This window comes from Gopherus evgoodei, chromosome 24 (genome assembly GCF_007399415.2).
Source record: "Gopherus evgoodei ecotype Sinaloan lineage chromosome 24, rGopEvg1_v1.p, whole genome shotgun sequence".
Lineage (NCBI taxonomy): Eukaryota > Metazoa > Chordata > Testudines > Testudinidae > Gopherus > Gopherus evgoodei.
The window spans coordinates 8,330,316-8,344,825 of record NC_044345.1 but is presented as its reverse complement, the minus strand read 5'-3'; the positions used below and the strand labels follow the sequence as shown (position 1 = coordinate 8,344,825).

Here is a 14,510-nt window from a genome sequence, read left to right as displayed (position 1 = left end):
CCCATCCTAAGGGTATAGCTACACTTACAGTTTTGCAGCGCTGATAGTTACAGCTGTGTTAGTACAGCTATGTAGGGCCAGCGCTGCAGTGGCCACACTTACAGCAACCAGCGCTGCAGTGTGGCCACATTTACAGCACTTGCAGCGCTGTTGGGAGTGGTGCATTGTGGGCAGCTATCCCACAGAGCACCTCGTCCCATTTTGGCGCTGTGGCTTGTGGGAAGGGGAAGGAAGTGTGAGGGTCTTTCCGCTTCCTGTTCCAACGCCCCGTGGTGCTTTGCTACACATTCCGAGCAGTTTGGCGGCATTGTGATTCTACAGCGCTATTTCTGCGATTTTTGTTACAAATGGAACCTGAGCTGCTGACGACCTTGCTGATGAATGTTGCCAGCACATCACGCATGGCAGTGGACTTATTCCTTCAACTGCAAAGTGAGAGTGACAGTGACAGTGAGGAGTCAGACGATGATATTGAATCGCCTGACGGTGAAGACACTAAATTGCTTGTGGCAGTAACAGACGCGCTCAGCTCCATGGAACGGCGCGTTTGGGCTCGGGAAACCAGCACTCAGTGGTGGGATCACATCGTCCTGCAATCCTGGGATGACGAGCAGTGGCTGCAGAACCTTCGGATGAGAAAAGCCACTTTCATGGCATTGTGTGCTGAGCTCGCCCCTACCCTGTGGCGCAGGGACACGAGATTGAGAGCTGCCCTGCCAGTGGAGAAGCGGGTGGCTATTGCAATCTGGAAGCTGGCAACTCCAGACTGCTTCAGATTGGTGGCGAACCAGTTTGGAGTGGGAAAGTCTACCGTTGGAATGGTGCTGATGCAAGTTTGCACAGCCATTAATCGCACTCTGCTAAGAAGAACTGTGACTCTTGGGAACGTGCGGGACATTGTGGATGGCTTTGCAGAAATGGGTTTCCCTAACTGTGGAGGGGCAATAGATGGGACGCATATTTCTATTCTGTCACCACCCCACCTGGCATCAGAGTACGTTAATCGCAAGGGGTATTTCTCCGTGGTTCTGCAAGCGCTTGTGGATCACCGTGGGCGTTTCACTGACATTTACTCAGGATGGCCTGGAAAGGTGCACGATGCACGCATCTTTAGGAACAGTTCCCTGTTCAGGAGGCTGAGGGCTGGGACTTTTTTCCCAGACCGCAAGATCACAGTAGGGGACGTCGAAATGCCCACTTTGATCCTTGGAGACCCCGCTTACCCCTTAATGCCATGGCTCGTGAAACCATATACAGGGAAGCTTGACAGGAGCAAGGACCGGTTCAACTACAGGCTGAGCCGGTGCAGAATGACTGTGGAGTGTGCTTTTGGCCGTTTGAAAGCCCGCTGGCGCTGTCTTTATGGGAAGCTAGATTTGGGGGAAAGCAGCCTCTCCGCTGTTATATCCGCGTGCTGCACCCTCCATAATATTTGTGAAGGGAAGGGTGAAAGATTCAGTGAGGAATGGACCTCCGAGGTTAGACGCCTGGAGAATGAGTTTGCTCAGCCAGAGAGCAGGGCTAATAGGGAGGCCCAGGAAAGGGCTTCAAGGATTAGGGATGCTTTAAGGGAGCAATTTGATGCTGAGAGCCAACTGTAATGTTTGATGCATTTGATGTGCTTTGCTGTACCTTGGTGTACAATATTTACCACTTCCAGCAATAATATAACGTAGTGAAAAAGAAAAAAAATCCTTTATTCAACATACAGTACAGAAAAGGCAAGGGGGTTGGGGTGGTGGACTGTACATTCACAGGTTTGAATATGTCCTATTTTGATCACTATTCAATGTCTGCTGCACTTCAGGATTACTATGCTGCAGGATAATGGGGGTGGAGTGAACAGGGTAAGAATTATAGTTATCAGGGCTGGTAGGTGATCGTACAGGTGTTGGGGGCAGCTGGGGGTAATAAGAAACTGGCTGCTGGAGAAAGTTGTTTTGTGGAAATACTGGGGAAGAAGAAAGAGAGCTTTGGGAGGGCTGTGGGTTACAACGGTACATATTTGTCTGCATGGCTACGAGAGACTTGAAAGACTCAGTTTGGCGAGCCAGGAGGCTTATCATCTGCTTTGTGGTTTTTTGGCAGACAATTCCTTTCTCCTGCTTTCTGTTTGCCTCCATTCATGTACACTCTGTCTCCATTCATACATTTTCTCTCTCCATTCCTGTGTCTTCCTACTTTCTCTGTTGTAGTGACTCATAACTGATTTGATCAATTCCTCTTTTGATTTTCTGGGATTTCGTCTCGAGTTCTGCAATCTACGTGAGGCCGGTGATACGGCTGCAGTAGTCAAGGTCACTAGAAAAAAAGAGAGATAGAACCATGTAATACACAGAGGCTACATTATTTATTATCACACAGTGAAGGACTTTTTAGACTTTTGGTAGCATCCTTCTCACATACCTCACATAACACAGAGAGGGCAGGGAAGCTAAGTCATGGCGAGCAATGGGGTGAGTGGTTTTGCCCCCGATTTCCCCTTGGGAGTGGGAATTGACCAATGGGTCACTGGGGTTTATCTGCAATGGGTACAGGAGGTAGCTGGTGTCCTGAAGAGGGGACAGTAGTGAACAGGAAGGTGGTGAGCTGCTTGGGGGGGGGGGGGGGTTGGGCTTTGGTCCGCGTTCACGCCATCCTGCTGGTGGGGGGGGGGAAGCACCGCGGTGCTGGATGCCTGCTTGGAGGGGGGTGCATAACACCGGAGCACACCGCGTGGCTGGATACGTGCTGGGAGGGGGGGTGGGCAACACCGGGGCGCACCGTGGTGCTGGATGCCTGCTTGGAGGGGGGTGCATAACACTGGAGCACACCGCGTGGCTGGCTACGTGCTGGGGGGGGGGGTTAACAACAGAGTGCAATGGGCTGGGGAAACGCGAACCTGGCGCCCTGCACTCAAGTATCCCTAAATTCTCAACAGGGTTTCCTACTGCCAGACATATCACTGCTGCGTGTTACCTGGGAAGAGAGGGAGGGTCTTCTACAGCAATATGGATACCGCCCTGGCCCCTATGCAGCTTGCCTGTGTGCAGCCATGGTCCTCCCACCCCTCGCTGCACAGTGGATCGGATGAGTTAGCCTGACCGGGACAAGGACCACGGTGGCTCTCCCGATCAACTTGAGAAAGCAAATTGCAAACGCTCTTGCTGCAACTTTTCAAGAGATTACCGAGGCAGATTACTGAGACGTGATAGAGCAAATCAATGGGCTATTCCACGTTTAGGCATGCATGCAGGCAGCCATAACCCAAACCCTCCTCTCCCAAAACATAAAAATCTACTTACCCCGAGCACGATCCTCTGTTTCTTCCTCACCATCAACTTCCAGCTGCTGCGACTGGCTAGCCTCCTCCTGGCTTGAGAAGAGCTCCTGGCTGCATGTGTACTGGGACTCCGGGGTGTCTCCCTCCACGCCAGTAGCCTCACTGTCGCCGTCCTCTACAACCTCCCCCACTTCTCCCTGCTCTGAACTCTCCATCGTGCTCCTAGGATTGGCAGTAGGATCACACCCAAGTATGACATCCAGCTCCTGGTAAAAACGGCAGGTCGTGGGGGCAGCTCCTGAGCGGCGATTTCCTTCACGAGCTTTGCAGTAAGCACTCCTCAGCTCTTTTATTTTGACCCTGCACTGCAACGCGTCCCGTTCATGGCCCCTTCTCATCAAGGACTGCGATATCTGCCCATAGGTATCATAATTTCTCCTTCTGGAGTGCAGCTGTGCTTGCACAGCCTCCGCTCCCCAAACAAACACTTATGAGGTCCTGCAGCTCTGCATTGGTCCATGCTGGGGCTCGTTTGGTGCGTGGAGGCATGGTCACTGATTGATTGATTGATTAATTGCACTCCACACCTGGCTGAGCAAACAGGAAGGGGATTTTTAAAATTCCCGGGGCATTTAAAGGAGGGGTCAGGTGAGCCCAGGGCAGTGGAGTTTGCATGATTACCAGAGAGGCTTCTAAGGTATGCTGGGATACCTGCTTATGCCACGGAGGTCAATAAAAACACTGGTGGGTGTCTACACTTGCTGACCAGCGCTGGATCACCAGCACTGGATCCTCTACACCCGAGGCTCAACCAGGGAGTTGCAGCGCTGGCCGTGCAAGTGTGTACACATCCTAAATTGCAGTGCTGTAACCCCCTCACCAGCCCTGCAACTCTGTAGTGTAGCCAAGGCCTAAGATATCCAAAAGCTGGTGTTGCTCATGTTCCTGTGGTTGGCTGGTGTCATTATGGACCAACTTCTCCCTTAACTGTTCTATTCTCAGTTCCCCAAAATTTAGGCGTGACCATTACACCATTTATCTGTGCCAAAGTCCATAGGCCTCAAGCCTTATGCTAACTGCTGAAGCCAATGTCTTACAGGATACAGGCCTGAGGGTTCCTTACATTACTGTGAATAAAATAAATGCTAAAGCTAGCTCCATGGACTATAAACGTTTCTTTGGCACAAAGCCTCGCAATTTGGAGCTGTTGATCACTTTTAAATCAGGACTGTGATAAACACCATATCCAGGTCATGTAGAAGTAGTAGTACAGGTACAAACAGACACTGGACAGCCAGTTGCCAGTTACTAGCCTTCTTTCTAAAGGTTTCTTGGCTCCCTTGGTATCAATGCAGGAGCATATTCGTTTCAACTACATAGGAGTGCTATGGTTGACAGTTACATACAATAATAATAAAAATCTACTGTATAGCAGTTACTACCGTAACCGTCAATATTCCAGACAGGGTTTGTGTTTCATGTTTACATTAACAAATAACTATGTAGGATCAAGAAAATATTATCCTGACACACTGTTTAAAAACACATTAACACCACATGGCAAGTTTATCCACCTTAGCAGAGTATACAATTCTGCACTGCTATAGTCCTGCTGAACATATTCCAAAATGGATGGAGAGTCCAACTGTCCCTCCCCACCCCATCTTATACAAATAATGAGCACCCAGCAGCAATGTGATAAATTGAGATAATTTTGAGCAGGACCAAAGAATGCAATGCCCGCTTTGCAGTTGACTGCAGTGCTTCAAGCATCTGTCTGATAAATGACTTGCCATTTTGCTCATTTTCACCATGTCATAATCTTATATTGTGACAAACAAGTTCTTCAAAACAAAACCTACAGAATCTGACACTTTCAACTTAATAGGATGTGACAGCTGTATTTCCCCATTAAATCAGGTTGTTTAGAAAACAAAGATGACAAGTTACTTTGTAGAATCCACTCACTACCTTCTGAGGTTTGTTACTTTAAAACATGATTTCCTCAAAAACCAAGGGCTCTTTAGTACTAAATAGGCTGTCTTAGAAGACTGTCTGAAAATAGACAAAAGGACAGAAAATCTGATGTATTCCACACCACTGAACGTCTAAGTCCTGTAAGGCACAATGTAAACTTTATTAAAAATAGATACATAGAACTAAACTCTATCCTATTTTTCCTAGTTAGCTAAATTAGCAGGGACAAAACATGGATTAGATCAGTACTAGATTAGTATTGCACAAATACGTTGCTCTTTTGCAGATTAATAAAGTAAGAGACAGCTTAAACTAGAATGTTTGCTAGAGATAACCTAGGGCAAGATGGTGACATTTCCCGCCTTTTCTCTTCCCCTCCCTCCCCTTACTCCTCTTCCTTCCCTCCCCCTTTCTCTCCGTTCCTTCCCTACGTGTTCAAATATTCTGTTGTAATAAACTGTTGAGCATCTGTTTGAAGTTAACCTCAGCTTTCACTGTATTTTGGGTCAGACTCTTCATGAACACGCAAGTCACGAATCTGCTATTTGTGCCATTTTTGCAGGAAGATGTCGATAAAAATGTTTACATTAGAGATATTAACATGTCATTACACATACTAATAGTCGTCATTAAATGCAGCTTCCCAGCTATCTTGGCATCGGACTGAATGTTTAGAATACCTTGAAGTTTACTGTATTTGTAAGAGAAATCTAGCGAAAGACCAACATGATTTGCAAACAACTGTCATTTATCACAGTGTGACTGGGATAAGTAGCTAGTTCAGTTTACTGCTAGATCAGGAATACTTGAGGTCCCGTCCCCCACATCCCAAAATGTGGAGGATATCTTTATTGACAAGCTCCTGTGCCACGCAATCCACCTTCTCTCTTGGTCACCATACAGATAACAGCTTTGTGGCAATTACAGCAATTGCTCACGTAGAAGCTATGTTTTTAGTGCAGTGTTTTGTCCTTTTTCACAAAGACATCGCACTAGGCTTGATTCTTCATTTCCCTGTATCTTGTGCAGTCATTTGCTCTCGTGCAAAGTGAGAGTAAGACACTGCCATTCTGATGTTGGTAGCATTTTACATCCTCTGGAGTCATTTACACCAGTGCTTGGTGCAGGAAAGTAGAGTGTCCCACTGTCTCCTTTTGTTTTTTATTTCGTCTCCCTCTTCTATCTGTCCTGTTTCCCACAGCTTAAACCAAGAGGTGAGCCAGCCCCATGTGAACAGCCAGCTCATAATCAATCAACCACCAGCAAGTGCTCCATAGGCCACAGCTTGGCAACCTCTGTTCTAGTTAACAAGAGGGTATATGGATGGCCTGCTGCAACACTGATAGTTGTTTTGCAGATATGAACCATAATTCCCAACAGAACAGTGAAGGAACAGACCCTAGGAGCCTGCAGTACCCCCTCTCCTGCCACCCAGCAGGGTTTAAAGTTAGGGGAGGCAGTTTTCCCCACGACCTCATGGAAATAGTAAAGGGCCGATCTTTTGATGATTACAAGGACCCCCATACAACCAAAGGTCATCCCTGAGAATGACAGAACATCCCCATCCTAGTTTTTTAACCACACTAAATTCTGCTAAATGATAAAACATGCTGTACAAAGTCAGAAAGTGACAACTGTATCCTTTAGTCCAGGGGTTCTCAATCAGAGGTCTGGACTCCTCTGGGGGGCTTCAAGCATGTTTCAGAGGGTCTGCCAAAATAAACCAGAGAGCAGGACTGGTGTTAGACTCACTGTGCCCAGGGCAGAAAGCTGAAGCCTGGGCCCCACCACCATCCTGCCACCCGGGGCTGAAGTAGAAGCCCAAGTAACTTAGTGGCCTGAATTGTGCAGGAGGTCAGACTAGATGATCATAATGGTTCCTTCTGACATAAGAACATAAGAACGGTCGTACCGGGTCAGACCAAAGATCCATCTAGCCCAGTATCTGTCTACCGACAGTGGCCAATGCCAGGTGCCCCAGAGGGAGTGAACCTAACTGGCAATGATCAAGTGATCTCTCTCCTGCCATCCATCTCCATCCTCTGACAGATAGAGGCTAGGGACACCATTCTTTACCCATCCTGGCTAACAGTCATTTATGGAATTAACCACCATGAATTTATCCAGTTCTCTTTTAAACGCCGTTATAGTCCTAGCCTTCACAACCTCCTCAGGTAGGGAGTTCCACAAGCTGACTGTGCACTGCGTGAAGAAGAACTTCCTTTTATTTGTCTTAAACCTGCTGCCGATTAACTTTAAAGTCTATGAGCTTCACGGGGCCCTGGACAATGGCCCTGCTTGCTGGCCCTGCTTGCTACCCCTAACACCACCCCTGGCTTTTAATCTAGTGGGTATGCAGAAAAGCAGTTATGGTGGTGCAGGTGGCCCGTGGAATTTTTATAGCATGTTGGGAATACCTCAAAAAGAAAAAGGTTGAGAACCCCTGCTCTAGTCTAGTGATCAGAACAGGGGACTAACCTCAAGGTACCTAGGTTCTATTTGTAGCTATTGCTGACTCCATGTCTGATCCTAGGACAAGTCACTTCATTTCTCTGTGTCTGTTTGAGAATAATAATACTTCCATAGGTTCTAAGGCCAGAAGGGACCATTATGATCATCCAGTCTGACCTTCTGAATAACACAGGCCCTAGAACTTCCCCAAAATAATTTCTAGAGCAGATATTTCAGAAAAATATCCAGTCCTGATTTTAAAATTGTCAGTGATGGAGAATCCACCACGACCTTTGGTAAATTGTTCCAATGGTTAATTATTTTCACTGTTAAATTTGCCTTATTTCTAGTCTGAATTTGTCTAGCTTCAACTCCCCGCCATTGGATCATGTTAGTCCCAGGGGGTTGTAGACTTTTAATAAATAGCAGTAAAGTGCTTTCAGATTTTTAGGGCAAAGATGCCATGGAAATACAAAGAAGCCCAAAGACACTGGGTCCACGCAAGCGATAAAAATGGGACATGGAAGCCTATTTTCAGAATAATTTCTGAAAAGAACAATCTTTTAAAAATAAAAAGGTCATTCACTTCATGCTTATGCAACCTGGCTGTTACATTATATGGCTGAGCTATAAAGCCTACTGAGGCAGCTACAGTAAATTTGCAGACTGTTCAGATAAAACAGGAGTTGTTGGAAGTCTGCCTCAAGAGACTAGATTTTATAGATTTACAACATGCAATATGATAATAAAAACCGTTTCAGTCTCTGGATAGAGTATTTCATGCTAGTTAGTTCAATGTAACAGCTGTTTGCACAATCAAGGGATACCTTCCTACATAATTTGGCTTCAAGCAATATGTTTGAGGTTAAAGGAGTATGAAAGATTCCAGCATGTTTAACCACACTACCAAACAAATACCTTTTTATGTATATGATTGCACGATTTCTGAGTTAGACACTGTGTAGCATGATTCAGCAACAATACGTTCTAAGACAAGTTATAATTGCCCCTCCCCTAAAACAAAAACTTGTATAACGAGCCTCAAAGACCTTTCACATTGATCAGAGCCTACCACTACTACAGTCTGCTTTGTAAATCAGCTTACATTAAAGCACGTCTGTGCTATACTCTTTATGAGAAGCGGGGGGGGGAGGGGGGGAGAGAACCCATTTACAGCAAATCAAATGGGATTAAGTCTTTAGTTTTCCTCTTCATACTGGAAGCATTAGATTGGCGGAGTGTCTTTTGCACATCATCTGCTTGTTAGAGTTTGAACAAACAGGCAGTTCTCTTATCAAGCTACAAGATTATGTTTAACTTATCCGGTAATGTATTAAAAAAGGAGGTAGACAAATAAGTTAGTTTCATGACATAACTTTGCCCACATTAAACTGATGAGAGTATAAAGCAGACCTGGAGGACAAGAGCAGTAATTATGCCATTGTTCAACAGTCACAACCGAAGCAATAAAAGTTGGAAAGGGCCAAAAGTAACACTCCTGTGAAAAAGTGAGACAAGACCCGTCCCCACTCAAACAACAGATCACTCATGATCATGGAGATTGAGGATTCTGTCTCAATTCTAAAAGTCTGCACAAGAGGGCTTCCCCCTTCCTCTCCTCCCCCATCCGATTGATTTAGGGCTCATCAGAAATCCGTGAAGCATTGTAACTCCACGCTGGCACAGAGACGTAGTTTTCTCTACAGGTATGGTATTCGGATCACTCTTTAGGCATGTAGACTGCAGTCATTATGACAGGAGCTTTATCTGTGTTACTAATCAAACCCTCCTAATAAACAAACAGACCCCAAATTCTAGTTTACTTTTCACCATTTATGCTGTCAGAACTGCAAAAAGGAAACATTCAGGTTGGACAGTTAAACCAGTCTAGTCAGTTTAGCTTTCTGCCTCTGAAAGAGTTTTTTATCCTGGCCTCCAAGGACCTTTTCATGTACCATGACAAGCACAATATACCAGTTCAGGCTATAAAACGTCCCCTATATTATTTACACGTAAAGAAAATAATTCTCTACTTGTGTTCATTGTTTCCCCAAAAAACGTTTCCGAAAGGAGTTTGTATTAGTAGTAGGATTTGTAGAAAGCAAGTAAATACAACGTTAAATGTTGGTCCTTAGCTAGCTGACAGTCTCCCTTAAAAGAAGGGAGAATTAGTCACTCAGCAAGATTACTGTTATCACAGGTTTCATGCAGCTTCCAAATACTGAAACAAACAAATGTAACAGTATCAGAGGGGTAGCGGTGTTAGTCTGGATCTGTAAAAGCAGCAAAGAATCCTGTGGCACCTTATAGACTAACAGACGTTTTGGAGCATGAGCTTCCGTGGGTGAATACCCACTTCCTCAGATGCATGATGTAGCAGTTGCTCACATACCAAGAGATGAATTTAAAGATTTTAAAACTTAATCTTACTTTTAGTTAGTTTAAGTAGCTTAAAGAAAAACTTTTTATCAGTCCAACAAAACTTTAGCCCGCACTGCTCCTTACACGTACTCTGTATTGGTTACCCAGTAGCAAATCCGCAAGTCCCTGCTTAGGGGAAAGGTAGGAAGTTGCAAAGGATAAATGCTGCAGCTTGCAAATACCGATAGCAGCAAGATAACAGGTTTGAACCACCGGCCAAAACTGTGGATCTTCATGCCTAATGCTACTTGCAGACTGGGGACAGTTTCTTACCCATGTTGAGTGCCTTTTGCTCAGATCTTCTCAGCTGCTTATGACTTGGAATAAGCAGCGTTTGCAGCGTGACAGGAGAAGATTCTACAGAGCAAAGGCTGGTATTGAGGGATCATATATAGTTCAGTGGGCGGGCAGGAGGGTTTGAAAGAGGTAGCTGCCTAGGGGAGGTCTAACGGTGGAAGGCATGTGGGAGGTTCCAGAGTAGCACACCAGCTCCTTCTTTTCCTGCCAATAATACACAGGGAAGCTTTGCAGGACTCTGCTGCTCCCTTCCCCAAAGGCTGGGTAATGCAGCTGGTTCTGGTGGAGCTCCCACCTGCTTCTACTCATATACTAGGGATGTGTGAATGTTTGCTGCACACCAATAGCTTTCTTACACAGAGAAAAAAAAACAGACATTTCATAAAACTCTTGCTTCTGGGCAATATCTCAAGTTCTCCAGCAGGCAGTGAATGCATGACCTAGTTACAGCTCCCAATTGTCTCTTGCTTGGCAGGCCGGTGGTTTTTTTCAATCCTCTAAGCAAGACAGCTGCAAAAGCTCTTACTGCTAGTTGCAGTTAGATCTATTTCTCTTATGAAAACTTCAGAGCTTAACTTGTTTTGTTGAGGGGAGCCCTCTTCCATAATAGACCCCCACCCCCAATAGCTGATTTGAAGGGAGGGATTATTCTGCTCCCAGGAAAGATCATCTTCCACTTTGGTTAGTGCTAAACTGTCCCTGATTAGGAATGAATATAATATTTCCCCTGTGGCTTTCTAAAGAGCAATATTTTTTTGTTCTAGAATGCAGTCATTTTGCCCTGCCATTTCCAAAAATGTTCCCAGGGAGGATGTAGCAGTGTAGAGCTGCAAGCCTATCCCTTCTCCCAACTCCCACAATCCACAAATTACTCAACTGAAACCCCAACCGCTTCTCAAAACCCACCATTGAGAATCCTCTTGACAATACTAGAGCCAAGGGACTGGCAGGTGTAATCAAATGAACAAACTACAGCTAAGTATTTATTTGGTGAGTTTAGGCCTTTTTCCTATTGCGAATTGTACATGAACAGTTCGCATTTTTTAACTAATTTGTTTGCCATTCCAAACCACTTGCCAAATGTTTTGTGCAAATAAATTCCAGCATAACGGTTGCTCGAAAATTATTTGCTGTGAATTCCTCCAAGTACTTGATAGTTACAATTCAATATTCCAGCTGTGTGATGGGCTGTGTAAGTAACATGGCATTGTTTCTCTTTCCTGTTTGGATACTCTGGCCTCTATCAATTGCTTGTTTTGTGATTAAGTTCATGTTGATGCGGGGCCTGAAATTTGTCTTCTGGAAATGCTTGAATGAACAAAGCGTCACTTAAATGACACTTCGAGAATAGTGCATAAAAAAGATGCAAGAAAATTTAGCAATGCTCTATTGAGAATTCATTTAATATTTGCCAGTAGGGGTTGTATTCCCAGCTCAGCCACTGACCTGCTGGGTGTTGTTGGCTAGTCTTTTGGACAGAAGGTGTAAATGTTTAACAGTGAGTAATTACTCATTGGAACAATTTGCTGGGAGTTGTGGTGGAGTCTCCATCCTGACAATTTTTAAATTAAGATTGGAAGTCTATCTTAAAGATCTGCTCTAGGAATTAGTTTGGGGAAGTTCCTGGCCTGTGTTATATAAGAGGTAGGGCCGGCTCCAGGCACCAGCTAAAGAAGCAGGTGCTTGGGGTGGCCAATACCAAGGGGCAGCACTTCTGCCGTTATTGGGGTGGCATGTCCGAGTCTTTGGCGGCTGGTCCCCCAGTCCCTCTTGGAGTGAAGGACCTGCCGTCGAATTGCCGCCGAAGAGTGGAGCGGCGCGATCGTGGCCAAAGAGAGGAAGCATGAGGCAAGGAGAACCCCACTGAAAATATGAAAGGGAATTTTGGCTCCTCATTCTGAAAGGAGAGTAGCACAAACAGATATGAAAGGCAGAGGCGCTCTACGTGGAGACAGAGCTCTGCCTGGAAAGAGTTCCCTAGCCTTGAATGAATGCAATAACCCTTGATGGAATTTGACACTGGGGCCCAGATTCTTGCAAAAAGTGTCATGGGGTCATTAAAGATCCCAAGCAGTTAGGATCTCTCCCCCTACACATACACTTTTCCTGGTAGGCCCCAACCCTGGAATCGGGTCTGTGGGCTTAGAACTCATTGCAGGATTGTAAACCATTCCTATGAGTTTGTACAGCACCTAACACAACTGCTGACTGAGGCCACTGGACACAATCGCAATATGAAAATAATCAGTAAGTAAAAAAAAAAAACCAATGTCAGTAATACTGATATAGAACTCGAGCTGAGTGCACTGAAGAAATAATGTTTCCTTATGTCAAGTGATTTTCCCAAGGTCGCCCAGCAAGTTGGTGGGTGTCAGAGCTGGGAACAGACCACTGCAGTCCCAGTGCCTAGATCCCCTGTTCTGACCACTAAACCGCACTCCCTCCTAGGGCCAGGATTTGCACCCAGGAGTCCTGACACTCAGCCCCAGCTCTGACTACCTCCGCCAGGCAGTGTTTCTCTTGTCCTATTTCCCTTAAAAAACAAACAAACAAACACACACACACCAAATTAAATTAGCAAGACCAAAAGGTTTTTGCTGAGTTTTTCCTGTTTAATGGCAAAAGTGAAGATGCAGCAGAGCTCAAGGAGGCTCCATTAATAACCCCACATTCAACAGAAGACTGGAGCTAATTTAATTATTAGTTTATACTATAAATTTGCATGCAATGCTACAATTCTGCAAACCTCAGCTCTGGAGTAGCCTGGTTAGTTACACACCCTGTATCTCTATTTCCTTCTTCAGGGATAGGTTCTACCACTGAGAGGAAATCAATTAATGCCTGGAATGCCCCAAGGGGGAGTGTGTGGGGGGGAATCCCACGAAGAGGGAGATTTAAACCTCTGCAGTTGGACTGGGAGCCGCAGCTTCAGACCTGCCCATCCGCGCTCTCCCCAGGCTGGGGAAATCTCCCTTCTCCTGTCTCAATTTTTATTTTGCAACATGTGTTTCCAGATCTCATCACTGATTTCGGGGGGGGGGGGGGGGGGGCTGAAATTTCGCGCGGTCACAAGGTCTGGCAGCAGAGCAATACCCAGACACAGCCTGGCCCCGCTAAGACTATGATGTTCGGTTGGAGAAAAGCAGCTTCTTGTGCGCCGTTTAATTTATGATTTTGCAAGGCCGATTTCCTCTCTCTGGAAGCGACCGGTGTAACGTCAGTTTGAGCAACCCTCCCGTTTTGCAACTAGCTTCAGTTTCGTAACCCCCCCGCCCCCGGGCTGTGCTGCAAAGCAGAGAGAGACTGGGAACAAAACAAAGGCCACTCACCTACTCTCAGAGCTCAGGGTCAAACCAACCCCCCTGCAGAGCGAGGCAAGGGGCCCAAGGTGCGTCTGCAGGGCTGGAGAAGCAGGAACACCCCCCGGCCGCTCAGTCCGCTGCCAACCTTCCCCTTCTGCCCCCGGTGCGCTGCCCCGTCTGGCCAGAGCTGCCCCGCAACATCTTTCAAGCCCCGGGCTGCCTGCCCTGCAGAGCCGGCCGCTCTAGACTGCTTCGCCCCGCGCCGAGCACCCCGCACAAGCACGTGCAACTGCAAAACAGAAAAAGAAACTATCTCACCCCAACTACTCCCGCGGGGGGGCTCAAAAACCCACCCCCAAATCCCCTGATTGCCGCCTGGTTTTTCTGATTGGCTCACACCCCTTTGATCTGCCTGGATACTTTGGCCTTTCATTAATATGATTGGCCGCGGCTGGCTTTTCTACCCGGATACAAATCGGATGCGTCTGTTGATTGACCGGCTGGATTTCAAGTCTGCCTAGTAACAAGCAGCGGATTGGGAAAGGGAGGGGCAGCTGGAGGAGGAAGCTGGGTGGGAAAATTGGAGTGCAGGCGTGGGGGGGGGGTTGCTCATAGGGCTGGTGGGGTGGTCACAGCAGAAAGGCCTGCAGAGAGCCTGTCTGCAAAGCTATGCGCTGCCACCACCCCATCCCTCACTGTAAAGCAGGTCTCTCTGATCCTGCCGCGCCAGCAATGCCTGAACCGCAATAGACAGCGCCATATATCCAGACACGGCATTATCTGGAGTTGTTTTTAAAGCC

The 14,510-nt window shown here is 46.4% G+C and overlaps 1 protein-coding gene across 4 annotated transcripts in view; it reads right to left on the bottom strand.

Moving 5' to 3' along the window:
- Nucleotides 1-14,012, bottom strand: part of LOC115639322 (methanethiol oxidase-like) — a 32,009-nt gene extending 17,997 nt beyond the window's left edge. For 2 of the 4 annotated variants that reach the window (XM_030541930.1, XM_030541933.1), the window contains exon 1: nt 10,385-10,519. In XM_030541930.1, the coding sequence (XP_030397790.1) occupies nt 10,385-10,388 (4 nt within the window). In that variant the 5' untranslated portion in view covers nt 10,389-10,519. Of the gene's footprint in view, nt 1-10,384; nt 10,520-13,737 lie in introns of those variants that run through there. The other 2 variants (XM_030541932.1, XM_030541931.1) reach the window with 2 other exon arrangements.
- Nucleotides 14,013-14,510: the final 498 nt, after the last annotated feature.